Source organism: Rhinolophus sinicus, linkage group LG02 (genome assembly GCF_036562045.2).
Source record: "Rhinolophus sinicus isolate RSC01 linkage group LG02, ASM3656204v1, whole genome shotgun sequence".
NCBI classification, from domain to species: domain Eukaryota; kingdom Metazoa; phylum Chordata; class Mammalia; order Chiroptera; family Rhinolophidae; genus Rhinolophus; species Rhinolophus sinicus.
The window spans coordinates 129,907,322-129,932,882 of record NC_133752.1 but is presented as its reverse complement, the minus strand read 5'-3'; the positions used below and the strand labels follow the sequence as shown (position 1 = coordinate 129,932,882).

Below are 25,561 nucleotides of genomic sequence, written 5' to 3'. Positions count from 1 at the left end.
AAGTTAGGAGACTGAGACAGTTCACAGCAGGAACCTCCCAAATGTCCATGTCTGAAGGATTTTCTCTGGGATTGTTCAGTTTCTCTTAGAGAAGAACTTTGTAATCTCTTTGTGGGGAGGGGCTGAGCATCTGTCTGCCTGCCTGCTGACCGGAGCAAGGAAAATGTCCTGGGGTTCTTATTCATATGTAAACTTTCATTGAATGGCTACAGAATTGTTTCTTGTGGTTCTCTGATTAATTACTTGAGTCTCAAACTTCTCTGGTAAAGGTGCACGGAACACACTTTTTGGCAAATGCTGAATGGTTAAATATTAAAATCAACATGAGCGGAGGCTGAAGCCCAATCACCGTCTTACAATGAAGTTTAAGTTTGCAAGAATGAATCTGAACTTTAAGAGTTTGAATTATTACTACAATAATATTCAGAATTGGAGTAGTCACATTTTAAGATTTAACATTACAGTACACAAAGTATACAAAGAATACTTTTCTATCACTGCCAGTTGCTTGATTGTTTCCATATCACTAAAATGCTTATTTGTGATACTAAATAAATGCTAACTTTCAGTGAAAATACAAGGTAGCAAACAACAATTTTTCAGCAACTTATATTGACTTTCAACCAGTGTTTCTATTTACAGCCCAGCTTCTTAATACTTTCTTCAGAGGTAATAACTGAGTTTAATCCGTTAGCTTTTTTAGGGTTTTGTAACATATTCTGGTTTGCTTCTTATTGGTATACCCCCTGGAGACTTGAGTTTTAGCTATTTGCTTTTCATCTTTCAAATGCTTGTTGATATCTCTTGTTCATTGATGGTCCCATCTCCAAAGCTGGGGATCATTAGTACCTGCAAGAGCATTCCTTGATAATAACCTTGTCATATTGCAGGGAGGCTTGGGTTTAAAAAGAAGAATTATATGATCTTGTCAGGAGTTTGTAGTTTTGAGCTAGGAGCTTAAAGCTACAAAGAATAACATGTTATAAGGGATTTTTTTTTTTTTTTTTAACATGCAGAAAAAAGTTCCTCTATCTTTGTGAAAAAAAAGTTGTACTTTAGAACCAGGTTGGCAATCACTCGTTGTCAAAGCCCTAGGTTGTATTTGAATTGTGAGTAAATATAACTTTCCGGAGCAGATATGTTGACTATATACAAATTGGAATTTTTAAGAAAGTATTTCCTATCAAAGCTGTTCTTTGGCTGAGCTGTATTTCTCTTTGGGCTCAAAAAAACATTTTCAACTATTATGTAATATCTACTAGGTACCTTAAGAAACAATTTTGGACTAGTTAAATATTTGCATTCAGACTACATTCTGTATTTTTGTTCAAAATATACAGAATTCAAAATTGTCTTATGTTTTGGACTGAAAATATTGTACGGTAGTCTGGAAATATTTTAAGATACTTCAAACTATTTTACACGATAGATTTGGGTTCTTCATTGCATAATGCTTTAAAAGCACCAATTTAACAAATATTTATATAAAGCAGAACATTTCTGAATATAGTGTGTAAGTATGAGTACGTATATTAAATGTTTAGAACTATGCACATTAAGAGTGAATGCATTAGTGATCTAAATCAGTAATCACTTAGCACAGTTTAAGAGCCTTCGTAATATACATACATCAAGAATTTGACATCAAATGTCTTAAAATCATTTATACTTGAGAGTCACTGTATTGGTTATTTTCAAAGGAAGCATTATAAGAAGCAGTGAGGACCTGTTCATTTCAGAGGATCTCAAGATGTTATGACATTAATACGTTAAACAGTGAGGTTGCTCATTTTTAAAGCAACAGAGCTTTAAAGGCATAACAAATAAGGCATCATAAAGAACGTTTATGTTATACGTTACAATTTATAAAACTCTTTTACATATATCGTTTAATCTACAGTAATCTTTTTAAGTGAAGCTTAAAAAGCTGAGCTTCTACCCATGATAGAGTAAGTGGCTTATTCTGCAACTATTCTAATTCCAAGCTTCTATCTGCTGCTGCTTTCTGACCCAAATCTGGGGTTCTGACTGCCTTCTTTTTTATATGACTGTATTTGGCATTGCTGGGTTTTTTTTGTTTTGTAACTTTAGAAAATTATTTTCCTTTTACTTCTAGAATGAAAGAGAGTGATGTGTTTGATATAAAATTCTGCGAAATATGTTTTTTTAACTATCACTAAAGATTGTTTATCTTCAAAGGCATAAACTAGCATGAGATCTAAAATGGAAATTCTTTTTCTTTATTTTTCACATAATTTATTAAAATGAAAATGAAAGTTGTTTAAATTATTTAAAATTTTGTCTTATAGATACTATATTTCGAAAGGTGCTATTGTGGATCAACTTGGAGGAGACCTAAATTCAACTCCACTGCACTGGGCCACAAGGTTTAAATTTGTTTCTGGATTGTTTTTCCTTTGGTTTCTTTATTAGCCTATAACTAACAACTTTTTTTTAAATGATATTCTAAAATAAATGGGAGAACTTCCCAAGCCAATAGTTACTATCATTAATATACAACTGTATTGCTGTCCGTGTTACCTGCATTAGAATCAAAGTTTATTGTACAGTGTCCTTAGGGAATTAATCGTGCTTATATTAATCTTATTATAAGATTGGGTTAAATTTTGGATTTGTAAATATAATAGTTTTGCAGCCTATGTATATTTATAGTTAAAGAAGTTGCCCCGTTTGTGGGATGATTAAGATCATATTGGAATAGGATTATTAGAATATAGTAACCACTTATTACATATTTATAGAAGTTACGAGTATCTCTAAATTTTCAAGGACTGTTATTCCAGTTATGGACCGTAAAACCCTAAAGGGGTCTTGACATGTACCTATTTTTAAAATAACTTAAAAAGATATTTGTATAATCTTTTCCGCCATTACCCTATTTTTTAAAAAAAAAAGATGTTTCTGGAGGATACTATTTGAAATAACTATATATCTAAGTATTTGTTCTTTTTTTTAGACAAGGCCATCTATCTATGGTTGTGCAACTAATGAAATATGGTGCAGATCCTTCATTAATTGATGGAGAAGGATGTAGCTGTATTCATCTGGCTGCTCAGTTCGGACATACCTCAATTGTTGCTTATCTCATAGCAAAAGGACAGGTAAAAAGATCACAGTGGTGTGGATGTTCTTCATGGTTTAAATGCCTGATATCGTTGGTGTTACAAGTGTAACGACCTGGTGGTATTTAAATAGTACTTTCTGATGGATGAAGAGAATAAATTATTACGATATTGAACTATTCAATATTGTAGTTCGATATTGAACTGTTTAATATTAATGTAGTTAACATAAAAATATTAAGTTGGGCTTTTTTTATTTATGAGAATGATAGAGATGAATTCCACAAAGTAAGGGAGAAAATTTAGATAGTTTTTGAATATGTCATCTGAATTCATTTAAACTTCTTTGAACATATTACTGGCTGTTTTCCATATAAATTGTCTCTTGAGGGGGATAAATTCTTTAAGATAAGTTTTTCAGTTTCTGCTATATAAATAATGCTGCTTCTTATAGGTCAGGAAACTTCTTGTGATTTAAGTAGTTCTTCCTGATTTTTCCTGAATGTGCAGTTAATATAATCATGTTACATATTACCAGTTTATATATACCATGTTTTTGTAATAAATGTATTGTGTTAAAAGTAATGTCAGTCAGTTTTTCTTTCATGTTTTTTCTCTGGTTATACTTAAACATTAGTTTTATAGCTAAGGATCTCATCATAAGAGTAAGACAGATGATTTTAATTCATTGCTATTAACATATTTGTTATTTTCATTTAAAATTCTATGCTGATTTAGACTTTGAATAGTATTTTATGAATCCTTTAAGGTATTTATTGGCAGTGTCAAGCAACGACAGTGGTGTGTTGTACATTAGGAAAAGAGGCATAAAAATTAAGTTAATTGCTGGAAAGGGGAGTTTATTATCTATTACTGTGTTAACAAACTACCCCCCAAAATTGAATGGCTTAAGAACAACACCACGCATTTATTATATTTCATAATTCTGTGGTTTGAGTAGCCTTGGCTGGGTGGTTCTTCTGTTTGTAATAATGGCGGGGGGCTGCAGGTATATGGGGACTAGAAGATAGCTCGCATACATTTGTACCCTTGTGGGAATGAGTAAAAGCTTGAGCTCAACTGGGATGCTGGGACAGCTTGACCTCTTTTTCTCCATGCAGTCTCAGAACTTCTTCACAATACCCCTCCATGTAGTCTCTCCAGTAGGGGGAGAGGACTTCTTACACGGGCGCTCAGCTCCCAAAAGAACAAAAGCAGAAGCTGTTCTGCCTTCTTTTAAGTCTTAGGTCTTGAACTGGCACAGCAGCATTTCCCCATTCTTTCAGTTAAAGGAAGTAACAGTGCCTGACCATGTTCACCGTGAGAACACAAGGGCTTGGATACCAGGAGTTGAGGTTTATTAGTGGCAATCTTGGAAACCAACTACCACAGGGGATTATTATCCTTGTTCTCCCGCAGTTCCTTCTAGACTGGTGGCTGAAGCTGTAGATGGTGCTGTAGCACTTGACAGCATCTTTAGTGGCCTTCTGTATTGCAGATATAAGTTTACAATATGTATTTACTTTTTTCCTGTCCGTTTTTAACTAGGTAGAAGAAATGATATAAATTTTTGAGTCTTCATGGTCTTTTTGTTACCTTATTGATTTTGGAGTTTGGATGATTTTAGTAATCTTTGTAACTGGCTTACGTGTAAACTATAAAATTCTTAAAGGACAGATTTCTACCCATCACAGTACCTTTTGTATAATAAATGAGTGGTACTGATAATAAATGTTTGACAAATAATTATTCTTTTTCATGAGTAATTTTTTTTCTGCTTACAAAAGTAACACATGCTTACTGTAAAATATTCAAATATAATAGAAGAGTATGACTTAGAAAATGAAATCCTAACTTCTCCCCTTACTCCCTTCCCCCAGTGAGGTTACTTCCTTTAACAGTTTAGTATATATTTTTCCAGAATTTTTTCCATGTATACTCTACTGTATTGTAAAACACATCCCTCTCATGTGCATTACATCATACTTCGAATGAAGTTCAAAGTCCTCTGGCCTATCAACTGTGTGTGCTCTAGCCCTAGATATACCTCTCCAGCTTATCTTCTGTCATCGCCCCTCACATACTCTGCTTTAACCTCGCTGGTCTGGCTATTTCTTGAGCAGCTGTGATAAGCTATTGTCTAGGGCCTTTTTGCTTGCTGTTTCTTTTGCTTGGTAAATCCTTTCCTCAGATAGTCACGCAGTTCTCTCATTTCAGTCAGATGTTCAGTCAAATCTTATTCTGATCAGTTCCCAACTATAAGCAATAATAAAATAAGTATATTTTTATTTATTCTTTCTCTTCCCTGTCTTTTCACCAATACTGACTTTAGTCAATAATATTTTTTATAGTATTTACTTTGTTCTGATAAATAGAACTACATTTCTGTTACTTGATTTTTCAACTCTAACATCCTTTGACTTACAACGATTACAGATTAGGCACTCATCATATTTTTTTTACAACCCCCCCTCCATTTTTTGTTAATTGCATCAATTTTACATTCTTAGGGCATATAACATTTCCATTCAGTTTGTCATTCTATTCTTCACAATTGTTTCATTTTAGTTATACTATTAAATAATTTAGTGTTCACTACCAATTCTTTTGGACGATTTTCAGGAGAAAGGGGGAAATGCTGAGTTATGGAGCCCTGTTGATCATGGAATTCCTGTAAGGTTTTGATCTGGGCTTGTTAATTCTTTCTAGTAGAGAACACCCATACGTCCAGGCTGAACGTGGAAAAGAAGTATCAAGTTTTAAATCCCTACCCAAAGAGGGAAAAGGTTGAGTTTCATTTTTCTTTTAGTACTCTAGCGATGTGGCATAATTTTACCTTTTTAATTTTATTTATTGATATTTTTAATACCGTCACTTTTAAAAAGGATATGAAAAAACAGCTAAGAAGGAAGAATAAACTTCAACATAAGAATTTACATATTTGTTTTAACTGGGCATCAGATTTAGTTCAGCTGTCTTGAAAACAGGACAGTGAAGGAAGTAAAGTAAGGTACAGTACTAAACTCTCGAGTAAGAAACAAGGAAGCTTGTCATTTTATTTCAGAAGATTTTTTTAAAAAAGATTTTTATTGAAAAAAAATCAACATGTATAATATTGGAAATATTGTGAGGTTACTTAAGAAGTTCTGAACAACACTTAAAGTAAATCCAGAAATTTGTAATGGATAAGGCATAACATTCAAATACAGTATTCATGAGGAGGGGCTAATGATGTCTAGATGTGTGTTCTGGTTTGGCTAATGTGTTCTCAGCTTTTTTTCTGCCACAATACACATGGATAATGTTCACATTTGAGACATATTGCCATAGTAATAGTGGCTCACAGAAAACTGCTGCAGAGATATGGAGTGTTTTATTTACAGTGTACTCACTATAACTCTGTCCTCTCACCACTGACTGATTAGATAACACAACTTGGATTAGAACTGCTAGTTTACTGTAATCCAGGAACTGGGGAGAGAAGATGCAAAAACTTAATATTTATTGAATGCTATGTTCTAGGCTTTGGACTCGGTGCTTTACACACATTATTCCATTTAATTATCACAGGCGTCTTATATGAAGAAGCCATTATTTGTATTTATATTTTTAGCTGATGAACATGAAGCTCAGAATTAAAGTCATTTTGCCAGTCTTAATAGCTATTAAGTGATGGAGCTAGGAATTCAAAACCACGTCTGTCTTTTTCTAAAGCCTGTACCTTTCCCAAGCCTAGAAGAATAGATGGATAAACATGTCTTATGCTTTAACGAATGGGTTTTGATCACCCACTCTGCTGGGTACTGAGAATATATGAATTTATTAATAATATAGTTTTGATCCCCAAAGAACTCCTGTTGTAGTTAATGAAACAGATGCCTCAGGCATGTAGGCTAGTCAGTCCAGATGGGAGTGCATTAGGAGAGAGGATTTTAGGGAAGTGAAACTGATAGAATCCTTGTACATCAGAAGGTCTTGAAAGTAGATGTAAATAACTGGGGAAGAGTTTTGGTTGAGTAAGTGGTAGTTTTAATTCTAATTTGCTAAAAAACCAAACCAAAACAAAAAAAACGCCTAAGCAAAACGGGGAAAAATGAGTGTGAAGGGAGGCAAAAAGTTGGGTAGGAGAAGAAAAGTAGCCATGGTTTACTACATGATTTTCCTGGGAATAGTATTCATATTTATAGTAATGTAAGTGTCAGATATTTTAGAATCCCAATTACAATAGATCAGTTGAGAGGAAAGACTAGGAAAGGTACATACTTGTGATGTGGCAGGGAAGGAAAAGAGAAATTCTCATTCTGCGTACTGAGGAGTCTCAGAAGACAATGCCTAAAATTGAAAAATCAAAAAAGTAGCAATTCGAGCATCTTATTTTTAAGACGTGGAAGTAAATACCAAAGTAATGAACTAAAAAGGTGAAAATAATGGGGAGTAAGGCAGAGAATTGCTTTATCACATTTCTTTTTCACCACAAACTGCAGAATATTTAACTCAAAAAATGTCCATGCTAATGATAAAATGAAAAGCAAACACTAAACTCTTTTGAGTTTGTTAGAAATACAGGTCTTTTGTTCTATGTATTGAAATGCCCAGGAATAAACAGGGTTTCATTATTCCCTCCTATCATGAATTACTATCATCGATAAGTTTTTCAGAGACTCAAATCATTTCATGTATGCTTTGTGGCTGAAAGATGAACAGGTCAAGGTCTTCAAATGCAAAACATGGAAAGGCTGATTGATGTATCTTAAAAGGAAAAACTAAAGATATGTTAATTAAATATCTAATGCATATGTCAATTAAATATTTATGTACACATTAATTAAAATATTTAGTGACAATAGTTTTATTTTAAAGCTAAGCAAGAAAAAGTTTCATAAATTACCTGTGATTGAGTAGTATTATATTGGCTTCTACTTTGATGTGTAAATTAGATGTTTTTCAAGTAAATTTGGTAGGAACTTAGAAATTTTTACTGTTTGGCTTTTTTTTTTTTCCTCTGTCAGGATGTAGATATGATGGATCAGAATGGAATGACACCTTTAATGTGGGCAGCTTATAGAACACATAGGTAGGTAATCATTATAAAATAATTCATATCATTTGCAACATAATAAAATGTAAAATAAGTGATGAAAAAACAGTTAATGTTATACTTACTGATATTTAAAATTTTGTTATGAGTACATAGTATATAACATAAATTACCTTTTTGGTTGTTTGAGTCTCTATGCTTACCTTTAAAAGACCTTGTTAATTGTAGTTTCCTTAACCTATTTTCATTCAACACTTTCCAAAAATGGAAGAAGATGTTATCTTTTTTTAAAAAGCAGCTAATTTTGTCATGTGATTTGCATATTGACAAGTTCAATATATTAGTATGTTGCCTTAATTACTTCTGGAACAATACAGATTTAAATTTAAAAATATAATTATTTAATTATATAGATACTAATAACATTTATCACAAGATCAAAAAAAGCAAATATCAGGAACAAGTATGCTTTCTTTTGGAACACTATTACTTTATATGGTGTTGCACATGCTTAATACTTCATATTAAAAAGTTGTCTCATTAGTGTTTATAAAGTTGTTGAGTATAGGTTAGAATAGAAGTGTTCCAAGCTGGAATGCAAATATAACCACAATCAGTTTAGTATCTGTAATGATTTCTATAATTGAAATTAGGGTTGTTGTTGTTGTGTTTTTTTTTTTCCTTTTCAGTGTGGATCCAACTAGATTGCTTTTAACATTCAATGTTTCAGTTAACCTTGGTGACAAGTATCACAAAAACACTGCTTTGCATTGGGCAGTGCTAGCAGGGAATACCACAGTCATTAGTCTTCTTCTGGAAGCTGGAGCTAACGTCGATGCCCAGAACATCAAGGTAAAAATATACTATATTGATTATACTGTGTGAAATGTGGTTACTAAGATGTGAATAGCTCAATAAAATGTAGGGTTTTGTTTTGTTTTTTTCCATAGACTATCAACGATGGAAGGAAACTACTTATCTAAGCTCAACCTTTTGCTTCTATGAAAGAATTTGTTTTGAAAGTCTCTGGTTTATTTGCTTTCAACTTTTAGTACTGAAGTAATTTTCAGGTTTTGGTGACCTTTTCATTAGTGAATTTTTACTTTTGGAAATTAAATGGTGTAATCTGTATTTTTATGCCTGAAGGAAATAGTTTTCTGGTTTCTTTAAGAAGGCTATTACAGAGAATCACAAATTTGTAGTTAAACCATATTATGCATGATAACTTTTAGTCATTTTTCGACGATGTCGTTTATTGTCTTTTTTTTAAAAGGTCATGACTTTTAAATTTGATAAATACTTCCATGATGTCTTAGGAGAACCCCTATCCTCTAAATGCTGGACTAATCCAGGAAAACCATGCAAAATTATCTAAGAGCAAAGCACAATTAATATTTACACTCTGAACATGTAGAAATTTGTAGATATTTTATGAATACCTACAAGAATATTCTATTGGTAGTCTTAAAATTTGGGTAAGCATTCTCATTTTCAAAGCTTAAGGATCTACCATATCTTTCACAACAGATTCTTTCTGTGAAATGACTTTAAAATTTTAAACATCATCTTTTACTAATATACATTCTTAAATGACTTTGTGCCAATGACAAATGTTCTTTAATTTTGACTATGAACCATAGGATTTTCTGAGTCATGTTATTTTTTTTTTTTAATTTCTAAGGGATAAATGCTAATTAAATATGAAAAGGGTTCAAGGCAAATAATAATCTGAAATGGTAATCAAAAAGTTGGTTATCTCCTGCTGGATCAGGGCATCTGTTTATGTTTCAACGAAAAGTTCTTTCTCTAAAAAGCAAAGGTAAAACTACTAAAATAAATAGCTTAGACTAGTTGTAAGAAGCCTTAAATTTAGTTAAGATTATAAACAATATTTAGAAGTGAGTCTAATTAAAACTATTTAGTTGAAAGTAAATATCATACATCTTTCTGAAACTTAAGAAATTGAGAAAACCATGTATTTTCTCTCTCTTTCTCTTTTTCATTTCAAGTCGTATCCTTACCCAAAATGATCAGAATGGCCGTCGTGCCTGGCACATGATGGACACTCTTAAGTGTTTGTTGACTGACTGAATGAAGATGTGTGTAGTCTTGAGCTTTAACAGTGTTAGTTTTTATGACTCTGGTAGTAGTATACCTCTCTGCTTCTGAAATTATAGAGAGAAATTTTTGTTTTTCCAAGTGTCTTTAAATAGGAAGCTCTGAAAAATTCATAACACTGTAATTAGTAAATTAGGGCCTAAGGCCTAAAGGATAAGGAAGGAGGAGTTTCAGTAAATCTGACCAATATTTCCATATGAAAAAGTTAGTGGGAATACCTACATTTTATAACCTGAATTGCTTTAGAGTGTTTTTTTTGTTTTGTTTTTTTGTTGTTATTGTTTTTTGCTACCAGCCATTCCTAAAATGATCATGCTCCAGGAATACATTTCAAGATATTTAGTGTTATAGTATTGAAAAGATAGAACCAGTTTCACTATGGCAAATAGTGTGTCTCCATAGACTGCCAAGAGCCATATCAGTATACCGTGTTTCCCCGAAAATAAGACCTAGCCGGACCATCAGCTCTAATGCGTCTTTTGGAACAAAAATTAATACAGGACCCGGTTTTATTTTACTATAATATAAGACAGGGTCTAATATAATATAATAATATAATATAATATAATATAATATAATATAATATAATATAATATAATATAATACCGGGTCTTATATTCATTTTTGCTCCAAAAGACACATTAGAGCTGATTGTCTGGCTAGGTCTTATTTTCGGGGAAACACGGTATTAAAATTGCAGTAATATCTAAGAATTATGACAAGATGACTACACAGTATTGGAGTTTGAAACTAATAGTGTATACTTTTTGAGCATTTGAAAACATCTTTTGTATTCATATAAAATTTTAGATAACTGCTCTTTGATCGTGATCTTTAAGTATTTGAGGTGCGGTTTGTAAATTTAATGTTTTTTTTTTTCAAATAGTAGTGAACACTTGCACTTCAAATTAACCATTGCATAAACTTTTGATTAGTCTTAGTAAAAAAAATAATCTATAATGAATTTCAACAGGAAGGTAATGGTAAGAGTAGAGATATTTGAAATGACTTAAGTGGTTTGAACCTTATATCTTTAATGTTTTGTAGGTTCAGACATGTTAATTGTTTGGTACCAAGATAGGATACACTGGAATGCAGCCCTCTTAACAAGTACAGTTCATGTGAATATCTATTGTGCCTGTAAAACTTTTATTTAAATTAATGGTTTTTTTCTGTCTCTTTTTATGAATGTTTTAATTTTATGTGACACATATAATCAGGGTTATCTATCGACAAAAAAAATAAGTTATTTTAAATGTAATTCCCTGGTAGCTTCTGCAATGACATTATTTTTAAAGAAAATAAAGTCTAAAAGAGTTGCTTCAGTTGCTCAGGGAACACTTATACTTTCAGAGTAAAAATAATCTTTTTATCCACACTGGTGAAAAAATAGAGTTTTGTTTTAAAATGTACTTTTTCTGTAATTAAAAGAACAACATAAGTATCAGATGCCTTTTTCTCCTGGATTCTGGCATTCCTAAGATGCTAAAGTATAGTCACCACATTCTAATGAAAATCATTTATTCATTCATTAAATAATGTTCAGTGCTGAGAATTCACAGTATTTAAGACAGATAAGTACCTATTCTCTCGGAATTTACATTGTATTAAGGAAATATACACTAGGAAATTAAACACACACAGTCAAATGTGGTAGAGTGGCGAGGGCTGTAAGAGTGGTTTGTGAATACCTTTGAGGTGATGACATTTGCTTTGAGACTTGTCTGATGAGAAGGGATCAATTATGCAGTGACATGTGGGGAAAAACTTGCCGTGTAGAGAAACCTGCAAGTGCCAGGCCCAGGGATAAGGAAAAGGCCAGGAATAAGCTTGCCATATTAGATGGGCAGAAATAACACTTGGACTGAGAGCAGGTAGCAAGAGGTGAGTGAAGTCAATTGAAAGAAGCAGGTGCCAGATAACGCAAGGCCACGATAAGGAGCTAGGCTGCTTATATAATATAATCTATGTGTTTTAAATCTTTTTAAAAGATTACTTTCGTTGTTGCATGGAGAATACATTAAAAAATTAAGAAAATGGAGGGGATGGATGAAGGTCAGCTAGGCTATTGCTGTAAGTCAGGCAAGTGACGATTTAGTTTAGTAGATGATTGTGGGAGTAGAGATGGTGCGAAATGAATAGATTGGAAAGGATAGGTTAGAGCAGAAATGAAAAGGTAGATTATATATGCGGGTGAAAGAAAACAACATTGATGACTTAGGTTTTGGTTTGAAAAAACTGAAAATCTTGTGACGTATATTGAGGTTGTGAAGACCGAAGGAAAAGGACTTTTTTGGGGTGAAGGTGATAGGAATTGTTTCCGTTTTGGTCATATGTAATTTGAGGTGGTGCCTTTTAGGTATGGGGAATGCCAAGCTACTTAAATAAACTTAAATTGCTGCAAATTTTGAAAGGAAAAAATTAATTAATTAAAAAAACCACCAAAAAAAAAACCAGCCGAGATTCTTTGTCCGGGAATTTGACAAATTTAAAGTAGATTTATACCTGTATATTTTTTCATTCAAAAAAGTCTTGAGAGTCTGGTGCTAATCATGAATTATAACAAAAATATGTAGCCTACAACTCTGGATATGGCATTAATAGCTAGGAAAAGTTACATTCTTCAAAGAATATGAAAAATTGTACTTTGTTATAATAATTATATAACTATTAGCTGATCATAGTTCTTCTAAAATGGCTATTTTCTAAATAGGGTGAAGCTTAATTTTCTTAGAAATCTGTCTTTATATGAACTATTTACCCTTGTAAATTAGTTATTTGAGTAAGAAATTCAATTCTTTTAATGTATAAACAAATGACTCTTTTATCAAAATAAGACAAGTTATTTTGGAGACGATATTAAATGGTAGGTAACTTTAAAATGGCTATCTTGATCCTTAAAAGAATAAGGAAGGGCTATCTACCCTAGATTAGAGGTTCTTAGTCTGGAACCCACCAGTGGATTTTGGTTAAGGGGTGGGTCCATGGACCTCTGAAATTGATATTAAAAATTTTCATGTTTCAGCACTTTTTAAGGAAGAGGGTCAATGGCTTTCATCAGATATGAATCAAAAGAATTTAAGAACCGTGGACCTAGATAATAGTTACATAGAATAAATTTGAATTTTAAGTAATAACATTGGTGGGAGGGCATAATTTGGGATACTAAGAATTTTTTTTTAAAATGATGTATATAGTTATGCTTTTTATGGTAGCATCTCATTTGTGAATTTTAAAAAAATATTTTACCTTCTTGCACAAGTTTTCAGTTGTACAGATAAATAGATGAATTTAGTTTTGTGGGAACAGTTAATCTCTGAGTGATACCCAACCATTTGTAATTTTTTCTTTCTACAATTATCAAAGGACATAATTTTTAGCTTGTGCAGACGGTAAAATTACGGAGCTTTGTTAATTAACATATTGGAAATGTCTTATATAGTTTCTTAAAATGAGGTAAGAAACTGTTTTCAGAAAATAGTTTTCATTACCTCTTAAGCACCTGACCTAGATGGTCTCCAAGGAAGAATTTTCCGTAGTTTTAAAAATAGAATTCCACCTTACTTAGGCAAAATATGATCTTCCATCCTCCACCTTCCAAAATGTTTATCTCACCAAAATTCTTGAAGGATTTCTTTTATTACCAGTTACATAGTCCATAAATACTCCATGATGCTTATTGTTATTCCTGTTGTCATTATCATGTACTATTTTGGCTACACACATGGAGTAATCAAATATAGACTTGATTCAGAACCCCGATTTTTAGTACAGTTCTTTAAATTAATTGCTTGTTTATTTTACCAGCTGAATAAAAGAACTATACAAAAGTATAGTCAGATGACTAGAGGAGTAGTTGAAAGATTTCTTAAAGCTCCCTCCATCTTTTTGTCTAGGCAATCCTTAGGTGTCACATGGCCCTCTAGTGGAAGGGATGCTCAGCTGGACCGAGGCAACTGCAGGATATTCTCTGGGAGTTGTTACTCAAGGGATTGCTTTTATTCAGGTAATCTTTATAGTTTGGATTAATTAGTTGGTTCAGACATCTTAGGTGATAGAATCTTTGAATAGGTAAGAGATATTTTGAAGTAAATATTCCTATTTGTAGAAGACCCTCCTATCTAGATTATCCCATTCTTATTAAATACTATTGACCTTTTATTAAAGGATTGGTTGGGCTATTTGCTGTTAATTGTTGTGTTGTTAATATTAGGTTGGTGCAAAACTAATTGTGGTTTAAAAGGTTAAAAATAATTGCAGAAACCGCGATTACTTTTGTGCCAATTTAATAGTTGTTGCTATTGATGGTAGTGGTGTGTTTTGTTTTTATTTTGTTTGCTTTTTATTTTTCAGTTTTTTTAAAAAATAAACTGTACTCCATACTTGATACATCATCCCTCTAAGTAAGGCACCCCAAGACTCTATTCCTTTATTTTCATCCAGTGTTTTAAAATAAAATTTCAGTGTTTTTTTTAAGTAATTGGAATATTCATTCATATATTCTTGTAATTTTGGGGAAACTGTTATTTTCTCTTTAAAGAAATAGATAAACAGTGGAGAATATTAAATAGAATAGATATGTAGGTGCCTGATTAATTTAAATGAGACATAAGACTGTAAATTAATAAAGGCAAAAAGAAGCATAAATCTAGAATTAGGGATACTCTTTCTTGTTTCTTACTTCCTTTGAAAATTTTTTAGTTCTGTTCACTTATATTCTTTGGCATTCTTTTTCTTGAGATAAAAGGGAGCTACAAGTCCATAACTTGATTTTCACTTTTTTTGTTTGTTTGTTTGTAACTGCTCTTATTCTGTTTGGAAATTTCTGGATGGGTGAATGAATTTAAGTTGATCAAAAATGCCAGGACAACAGTAGAAGTTGACTTTTTTTTTCCTTCCCTATTCTCTAATTCAGACTTTCACCATCACTGAAATTAAACTGAAAGATTTCTGTTAATTTGGTGTTATAGATGGACATTATGTAGCCATAACTATTACTAATGAAACCCTTATATATAATATGAAATAACTGATAAACTTCGTGATAGTCTCTGATCCAGCAGGTGCTAAAATACCTACTTTTTGATTTACTCTCTAATATAAGTCAAAATGGAAGCAATAATATAATCTATATGAGTAAATACATTTTCTGATTGTACCTTGAATGGAAAACCATAATAAATAACATGTCATGATTTAGATTATTTTAGTAATTGACTTTGCCCAGCATAAAAACAGTATTAATGAACTAACAACAGTGCAGTCAATTTATTTTTATGGATGTGCTTTAAAAGTTAGTAACTAAAATATTCTACTTTTTACTTTAATTTTAATGTGAATTTCTTCTATTTATATATCATCAGGGTGAGTCGGCACTTGATTTAGCAAAGCAGAGAAAAAATGTGTGGATGATCAACCATTTGCAAGAGGCAAGGCAAGCAAAGGGATATGATAATCCATCTTTCCTTAGAAAGCTGAAAGCTGATAAGGTAAATTCATGACTTAAGATTTTCAAATACATAGTCTTTTTAAGTAAGATCCATAAGCATACTTTCTTGTGAGTATTTACAGCCTATAATTTTGGCATTGGCCAGTGTCATTTTAAAAATATATTTCACCCAGGATAAAATGAAGGTAGAAAGCAAAGTTTCTTGGGGCCCTGCTTATTTGGTCAATGGCCTATTTGTGTTATCTGATAATTAAGAAGGGTATGTGTGAAATTGTTTAAATCGCCATAGTCGGCTAACATACAATTTAGGTCATTGATTCAGCTGGCCTTTGTTAAGTAATAGAAAATTAAAGTTTTTCCTGTTTAAATGCATTTGTTAATATGGTAATCAATTGTGAAAAATCTTAGTCCTAATACATATATTTTAAAACTACTCACAAATCTAGCTCTAATTAATTTAAGCTTTCCATTCTTTTGTGATATGTTGTAACTCTTTTTAGAGAGGAAACATATATGATATAAAAATGTTTTATTACTTATTTACCTTGATGTTGCTCTATCCTCCAGGATTTAGAGCAGTTTTACTCCACGGAGTGAAAAATGGCTAATCTCTCATACTAATTAGGCTCGTAATAAAAGTCCCATAATCTTTATGCTTTCATTTTGTTTAGTGTGAATATTCTAAAGTTTTTAAAAAATATATTGTCAGATAAAAATGACTTTGTAAATTCTAGATGTTCATTAACATATAAAGTTATTTTCTTGTAGCAATAATGAACTACATATCAGATTTATGTGTTTGGATATGACTGGCTTTCAAAAGAGCTTCATTAAAAAGTTTAGAACAGTTTTATTAGCATTTGTATATTGTGATCAGTTCAGAAGTCGAGTGTTGTGTTTTTTGTTTTGTCTGTTTTTTTGGTTAGTAGATAAAAATATCTGATGGTTGGGGGCTTTGTGAAATCAAGTATTTGTAATTTTGTAGACTGTTTTTCTCTTTCCGTCTCACATTGGAAAAATTTAAATCATGACCGTGACTTGATTTGCTAGTCTGTGAAGTATGTTCTAGATTTAAAACAAAACAAAACAGTGACACCTAAGACTCAATAGTATTTGCTATAAACAAGTCGTCCCAAAAGGAAAAACAAATTTTTTGGACAGTGCTAATAAGACAATTAGATATGGGGGGAATCTTGATTTCAGAAAACTGTTAAAAGATCTTGGATTTTTAAGGTGAGAAGATTTTAGACAGGCAGATTTATGGTTAAATAAGTGTTACTTGCTTAATAAGAAGTGAGATGGAAATCTCTTAAGTTAGTATTTCTCCACATTTAAAAACCCACGATCCCTTTTGTTAACAGTGGAAATCTCACGTATCTTCCTTATTGATTATCTGAAAATAAATCTGGGAAGATAGAGTGGATGCATTTTTCTTTATTCCTCCCCGCTAAGTACAACTAAAAAACCTGGACATTACATACAAAACAAATGTAAGAAGACTCTGGAAGATGGAGAGAAGAAGGCAGCAGAATGGCTAGGGAGCTCAGGACCCAAAGAATGACATGATGTTGAGTTTCCTGTGTTTTCTTCTTCTTCTTTTTTCTTTTTTCTTTTTTTTTTTTTTTTGCCTTGTATATCCCAGAAGAGGAGCTGACAAAGCCAACAACCCAGAATCAGAAATGGGTGCAGAAAGAAAAAGTCCGCAACAAAAGCCTGCTCTCTAGCCAAAGGACCACAAAAAAAGCAGCTTAGCAAAATAGAAACTTTTAGAAAATAACATTCTGCTATAGCCAAACACTGTAGAAAAAACTGCATCCCCACCCTGATTCACACCAGCCTAGACTTCTACCCTTATGAGGAGTTTCACCTTCCCCCAGGCATGGTGTCAGAGAAGGCCTAGTAGAGTTGGGACTTTCATCTCCACTGGCTGTTAATGAGATTCCATCCCCTGCTGTATCAGTGGAGACCACATAGAAAACAGTAAGGAGGCACTCCTAACCCCCCTGAGCCAGGGAGGTATCAGTAGAGGTATAGTGGAAGTCCCACCTTTGCCCAATAGTAATGAGGAACCCCATTTTCAGGTGTTAGTGGATGCTAAGTTGGGATCCTGGACTTCACCCCACATGGTAGTAATGAGAAGATGCCTTACTCCCTTCCCCCTGCCAAGCTACATAAGAGGAATCTGTCTAAAAAAAAAAAAGGTTTAAATAAGATCCTGTGTCTCACAATACCTCAAACATCCAGGTTTCAAATAAAAATCACTCATGATTCAAAGAACCAAGAAGATCTGAAACAATGAAAAGAGAATCAATAGATGCCAACAATATGGCACAGATGTTAGAATTATCTGGGAAAATATTTTAAAGCAGCCATCATAAAAAGTCTTCACCGAGTAATTATGAATGAACAGTAGAGTCTCAGCAAAGAAATAGGACTATAGAAATAGAATATAAAAAAAGAACCAAAAGGAAATTTTGAAACTGAAAATTACAGTAACTAAAATAAAAATCACAGTGAATGGGTTCAACAGCATAATAGAGGGGACAGAGGAAAGAATCAATGACCTTGGAGATGGAACAATAAAAATTACCCATTTTGAACAACAAAAGGAAATAAACTGGAAAAAAAAAATGAATGGAGCTTCAGGGACCTATGGTTATAAAAGAATGTCTATCATTAATATAATTGGAGTCCCAGAAGAAGAGAAAGCGGGTGAGGCTGAAAAAGTACTCAAAGATACAATGGCCAAAAAAAATCCCCAAATTTGGAAGAAGACGAAACTACAGATTAGAAGCAGAATGGACCCTGAACAGAATAAACTAAAAGCAATCCTCACCAAACACCTCACAGTCAAACTTTTAGAAAAAATAAAAATCTTGAAATCGGCTTACTAACAGGGGTAAAACAATTCAAATAACAATGGATTTCTCACGAGAAACCAAAGAGCCCAGAAGGAACTGGCACATTTTCCAAGTGCTGAATGGAAAGAACTGTCAACCCAGAATCCCATACCTAGTAAAACATCTTTCAGGAATGAAGGAGAAATCAACACATTCTCAGACACAGGAGAACTAAGAAAATTTGTCATTAGCAGACCTATCTTAAAACAATGGCTAAACGAAGTTCTCTAAACAGAAAAGAAATGATAAAAGAAAGAATCTTGGAACATAAAATCATGGTAAGCAAAATTATGAGTAAATACAGTAGATTTTCCTTTTCATATTATGTCTTCAAATTTTGCTTGACAGTTGAAGCAAAAATTATAACACTATCTGATGTGGCTCTAAATGTATGTAGAGACTATATTTGAGACAATTTATAACATAAATAGGGAGGGTAGAGGGACATAAAGGGAGGTAAGTTTTTCATACTTCACTAGAATTGGTAAATGAAGACACCAGTACATTGTGATAAGTTATGTTTATATAATGTAATATTTAGAGTAACCTCTACAAAAGCTATACAAAGAGATATATTCAAAAATAACTAGATAAATGAAAATAGAACTATAGAAAGCTTTCTAGTAACCCATAGGAAGGCAGGAAAACGAAAACAGAGAACAAACAGAAAACAAAAAATAAAATTATAAACTTGAACCCTAATATAACAATAATTACATTACATTTGAGTGGTCTAAATATACCAATTAAAAGACATATTGGCAGTGTGGATTATAAAGTATGACCACATTATATGCTATCTGTAAGCAACTCACTTCACATACAAGAATGTCAAGTTGCATATATGGGTAAGAAACAGAAAGGAAACAGTATGTTTCCCTGATACCAAAACCAGACAGACAGTACAAAAAAGAAAGCTTATCTAACATCCCTCATGAATATAGACTCTAAAATCCTTAACAAAATAGTAACAAATAGAAGTCAGCATATATAAGAGGAATTTTGCACCATGATCAAATAGGGTTTATTCCAGGTATGCAAGGCCCACTTAATATTAAAAACTTATTTAATATAAGTTATCATACTAACAAAAAAGAAAAATTTCATAATTATATCAGTCAAAAAGCATTTGATACAGATCGAAGTCCATAGGAATGGAGGAGAATTTCCTGAACTTTATAAAGAGCATGTATAAAACCTTTAACATTATATTTAATGGTGGAAGACTGAATGCTTTCCCCCTAAGATCAAGAAAAAGGCAAGGATATCCCTCTTACTGCCCTTATTCAACATAATGCTGGAAGTTCTAGCTAGTGAAATAAAGAAAAGGAAATTAAAAGGCATGTAGATCAGAAAGGAAAAAATTAAAAATTTCCCTGTTTTTGGTTGACATATTGTCTATATAGAAAATCCCAAGGAATCTGTAAAATAAACTCTTAGAACTAATAAATGAATTCAGCTAAGTCATAGGATATAAGATAAATATATAATAATCTATTTTATTTCTATATACTTGCAATGAACGTGGGCACCAAAATTTAAAAAAATACTACTTATAATTGCTAAAAAAAAAATGTTTAAAGACTTAGGTGTACATTTAACCAAATATGTAAAGTACTTGTATTTTGAAATTTTTAAAATGTTAGTGAAAGAAATCAAACATGATGTATGTAAGTGGAGAGACATACTGTGTTCATGAATTGGAAGAGTGAACATAGTAAATGTCAGTTGTCCCAAAATTGATACACAGATTTGATACAATTAAATAAAAATTCCAGCAAATGTTTTGTTTATGTAACCAAGGTTCTGAAATTTATATGGAAAGGCAATAACCTAGAATAGCTAAAACACTTTTGAAGAAAGAAAAATCACTCTATATAATTTCAAGACTTGTTATTTAGCTATAGTAATCAAGACTGTGTGATACTGCTGGAAGAATAAACTCACAGATGGATGGAACAGTCTAGAGAACCCAAAAATAGAACTGCAGAGATATGTCCACTGACTTGACAGAAGTGCAGAAGCCTTTTCAACAAATGATGCTGGAGCATTTGAACATGCATAGGCAAAAAAATAAAACCATACTCAAATCTCACACCGTATTAAAAAAAACTCAAAATGCTTCACAGACTTAAATGTAAACCATAAAACAATAAAAGTTTCAGGAAAAAATACAGAAAATCATCAGAATCTAGGTCTAGGCAAAGTGTTAGACTTGACACAAAAAGCATGATCCGTGAAAGTAAAATATATCAATTGTACTCATCAAAATTAAAAACTTTAGTTTATGAAAGACCCAGTTAGGAAGAAAAGACAATCCACAGACTAAGAGAAAGTATTTGCCACATAGCCAATAAAGGACTTGTTTTCAAAATATATAAAGAACTTTCAAAACTCAAAAGTGAAAAATCAAACAATCCAATTAGAAAATGGGCTAAAGACATGAAGAGATATTTTACTGAAGAAGATACAAAAATGGCAGATAAGCATATGAAAAGATTTTCAACATCATTAGTCATTAGAGAAATGCAAATTAAAACCATGGTGACTTACTTTCATGCACCTATCAGAATAACTACACTAAAAAGTTGTGAAAACTTGGGTAAGGATGCAGAGACTGGATTCCTCATACGTTGCTGGTGGGAATGTAAACTACCATGTTTCCCTGAAAATAAGACCTAGCTAGACAATCATCTCTAAAGCGTCTTTTGGAGCAAAAATTAATATAAGACCCGGTATTGCAAATATTATATTATGTTATATTATACCCAGTCTTATAGTAAAATAAGACCAGCTGTTACATTAATTTTTGCTCCAAAAGACGCATTAGAGCTGATTGTCCGGCTAGGTCTTATTTTCGGGGAAACACGGTAATACAGCACCCTGGAGAACAGTTAGGCAGTTTAAAACACACACACACACACACATATAACTTAACATGTAATTAGTATACAACCCAGAAACTGTGCTCTTAGGCATTTATCCCAGAGAAATGAAAACTTACATCCGTACAAAAACCTGTATGTGAATGTTTAAAGCAGTTTTATTCATAATAGCCCCAAACTTGAAACAACCCCAAAAGTCCTTCAGTGGGTAAGTGGTTAAACAAACTGGTACATTCATACCATGGCATATTCCTCAGCAGTAAAAATAAATAAACTAATGGGACATGTAATAACCTAGAGGAATCTCCAGAGAATTTTGAGTGAAAAACCCAATCCTATAAAGTTACATACTGTATAATTCCATTTACATAAGATTCTTGAAGTGGGAAAATTACAGTAATGTAGAACAGATGAGTGGTTGCCAGAGGCGAATATGGGAGTGAGAGTAGGGTAGGAGGCCAGTTGCTGTAAAAGGACTACATGAGGACTCCTCTAGCCGTGGAAACAGTCTTGATCTTAGCTGTATCCTGTCAGTATCCTGGTGGTGGTATTGTATACTGTTTTGCAAGATGTTAGTCACTGGGAGAACCTGGTTCAAGGGTACTTGGGATCTGTCTGTGTTATTTACAAGTGCATGTGAATCTACAGTTATTTCGAAATAAAAAGTTTAATAAATAGATACTGAACTATAGAAGGTAGGTGGTGGATATACAAGTATTCAGTATAAAATTCTTTCAAATGTACTATATATTCGAACATTTCCATCATAAAATATAAGAGAAAATATATTTCTCGTATCTACAAAAGCAGTGCATCACAATTAGACCTTTATAATATTACAATATGTATGTTCAATGACAGTTTGAAAAAAAACACCTACAAGTCCCTCACATAGGTATTTATCCAAGTGAAATGAACGTATGTTACACAAAAACCTGTGTTGTAAATATTTATAGTGGCTCTGTTCACAATCATCAGAAACTGGAAACAACCCTAAATCCCTCAGCTGGGGAATGGATAAAAAACTGTGATGCATCTTATAATGGAATACTACTCAGCATTAAAAAGGAACGAACTACTGATACACACAGCAACACGAATGAACATCAGATGGCTTCTCTGTGTGAAAGAAGCCAGACTTAGAAGACTGCATTCAGAATCATTCCATTTATATGACATTCCTATAAAGGCAAAAGTATAGGGACAGAAACCAGATTAGTATTTGCCGGGGGCTGGGACTGAGGGCACAGGGTTATTTCCAGGCTTGATAGAACTGTTCTGTCTTGATTTCTGTGCTAGTTACCTAACTGTGGCTGTTAATTAAAACTCAGAGAAAACTGTACACAAAAAATGGTGAATTTTACTATATGTAAATTGTATCTTTTTAATAATGGAAAAATGTGGTTATTGCTGAGGGAAACAAGTATCTTGACTAAAAACAAGCTCAATTACAGATAATTTAGAAAATACTTTTCCAAGTAACACATGTCCACCTTCTCTCCTGCCAACACCCACCCTTACCCATACACTTTTTCCTCCCAGTTACAAATTTTCTCTTACGTCTTGATATAAAATTCACATGTACTAGAGATGCAAAAACAAATTGGAAGGATTAGTTATTTTACTACAGCATGAAATTAAACCCTGAAGTTGATATGTTTAATTATTAGTGTAAGTTAAAATTACACATTTAGTTCAGAAAATGAATTACAATGATTGAATTGAGAAAGACATGGCCATTTATATGAAAAAGTATTTATTTCACTAGAAGCCAACAGTATAAAAGGGGTGCTAACAAAAAGAGTAATATAACCTTAGCTTTCAGAAAGGTAAGTATTCAAGGAGAAAAGTGATATTCATTTACACTCTGAGCTTTGTTAAATCACAGCTGGAATATCTTACATAGTTTTGTTACCTAAGATAACTCAAGAAACTTGATAACTGCTTATAAGTTTGTGAAGGACTGTTATATGGAAGAAGCAAAGATTTATGAGTACTTTGTGTTGCTCTGAAAATACAGTTGTGGTAGATGTTGTAAGAAAGTAGATAGGGTTTCAATACTTAGAAGTATGGACTTCCTAACAACCAGACCAGTATAAAAGTGAAGTGGAACTACCTCTGTAGTTTTAAGTGCTCTGCTTTGGTATGTGTTCAAAGGCACATACTCTCCATTCTATGAAGTCTGGTACCCCATAGATTGATTTTATTTTCTATCTCATTTTATGGTTTTGATGCACTGTTTATACGTGTCATTCAAAATGTCTTCTTCAGGCTAAGCATCCTTATCTGATAGAGTTCTTAGACCATCAGTCGTTCTGGTTGTCCTTACCTCTAGCTACCAATGTCCTTGGTAAAGTGGGATGGTATTCATCATAAACTGTTTTCTAGCCTGTCCGTGTGTTAGCCGGTGGCACTGCCCTTTTCTATAAGGTGACTATTTAGACCCAGTTCTATAACTTCTGTTCTCATTTTCCACAATTTTAACCAAGTACTTTAAAATTATTAATTTATTTATTACCTGTCTCCAGAAGACAGAGGTCAGCATCTTGAATAATACCTGCATATAGTAAGCATATTTGAATGAATAAATTTCATTCTCCGTTGCATGTTTTCACAAAGGTAACTTGAAAATGGTTCATATTAGGTTATTTGAAACAAGCAAAACTTACTAATTGTTTTTTTCTGTACAGGAATTTCGACAGAAAGTAATGCTAGGAACGCCTTTCCTAGTTATTTGGCTGGTTGGGTTTATAGCAGACCTAAATATTGATTCTTGGCTCATTAAAGGGCTAATGTATGGTGGTGTTTGGGCTACAGTACAATTTCTTTCAAAGTAAGTGTATTGTTTTTAACTGTATTTTTAACTGAACATGAAAGAATATAATTTGGATCCTGCTATATAAAATTAATGTTTTGTATGTTTAGAACAATGCCTTTATGTAACATGTTTGATCTTAATTTAATGTTAAATAATTTTGGCAAATTTATACGTGAAATATTTTAAAATGTTAACACTGTTAAACTGATTGTAAAGGTGCTTTCAGTGACAGTCTACCATCTAATTTTTAAGGCAAAAACACAGTTCTAGAATATTTCAATAAAAGTGGACTTGAGTTTGTTGAGCTCTAACTGTAATATATGTGTTGCTTATTATTTCTAGGAAATTATGCTGGAGCTTACTTTTCCATAGAAATGACATTTTCTTTGGTCATAGGCAGTATACAGAAAGAGATTTGATTTTAGTAGCAAGGTAAAGGCTAAGCATATAAAGTAGGTTCAGTTTATTTACTTTTTAAAAAAATTTTCTCCTCCCTCTTTTTTCCTTAAACATTGTGACCATTCCTTTTTCTTCTGTTCCATTGCCCTAATGTTGCCCATCAGCAAACCTAGTCGGGTGTCTAAGGTCCAGAACTTCCACCTAACTTCTACTCCTTTAATACTTGGTCTTTACCCGAATTTCAAAAAAAGTGTTTTGAAAATAATTCGCACAGAGATGAGAATGACTAGTAACACACTATGTGTTAGCTCTCCGGAAGGGGTTTAGTTCTAGGGAATTAATCCCATTTCAGTGTTTCAAGGAGCTTTGAGAACTATTACAGATAGGTATTCACCAAGACTTTCTGGTTAGTTTACATGGATGGTTTATCCTGTTTCTGTTTGATAAAATTTATTAATATTTATTTTCCTGAATTCTAAATACTGTAAATAATGATTTGCAATTTTACTGAAGTAGCAGTTGAACAGATGTACCAAAAGCTTGACAGGGATATGTAGGTAAAGGGTAATGATGAAACATAGACAAACGAGGATTATTTTGTACTTATTTGTCAAAACTATAATACATCTTCGGAGAATATAATATGCTGAATGATAGAGTTATTATACTAAAGTTGAATTTTTGATTTAAGAGCATAGGAGTACACTGAAATTTTGAAATTGAAAAGTTAGTGGAATGTGATTTTAACTTTTGGTGAATTAAAAGGACCTTCAAAACCTTACTGAGTCATTCAGCTGTAAACTCATTTATTATTGATTACTATGAAAACAGTCTTGGTATTTAAGCATCCAGACTTCTGAATTTGTTTAAA

General features: G+C 32.5%; 1 protein-coding gene across 3 annotated transcripts in view; it reads left to right on the top strand.

The window, feature by feature from the left end:
* ZDHHC17 (zDHHC palmitoyltransferase 17) overlaps positions 1-25,561 on the top strand; it is a 137,196-nt gene that overhangs the window by 92,733 nt on the left and 18,902 nt on the right. For all 3 annotated transcript variants that reach the window (XM_074325387.1, XM_074325389.1, XM_074325388.1), the window contains 6 exons: positions 2,310-2,387; positions 2,978-3,122; positions 8,093-8,157; positions 8,811-8,973; positions 15,603-15,728; positions 24,164-24,306. In XM_074325387.1, the coding sequence (XP_074181488.1) occupies positions 2,310-2,387; positions 2,978-3,122; positions 8,093-8,157; positions 8,811-8,973; positions 15,603-15,728; positions 24,164-24,306 (720 nt within the window). The remainder of the gene's footprint in view (positions 1-2,309; positions 2,388-2,977; positions 3,123-8,092; positions 8,158-8,810; positions 8,974-15,602; positions 15,729-24,163; positions 24,307-25,561) is intronic.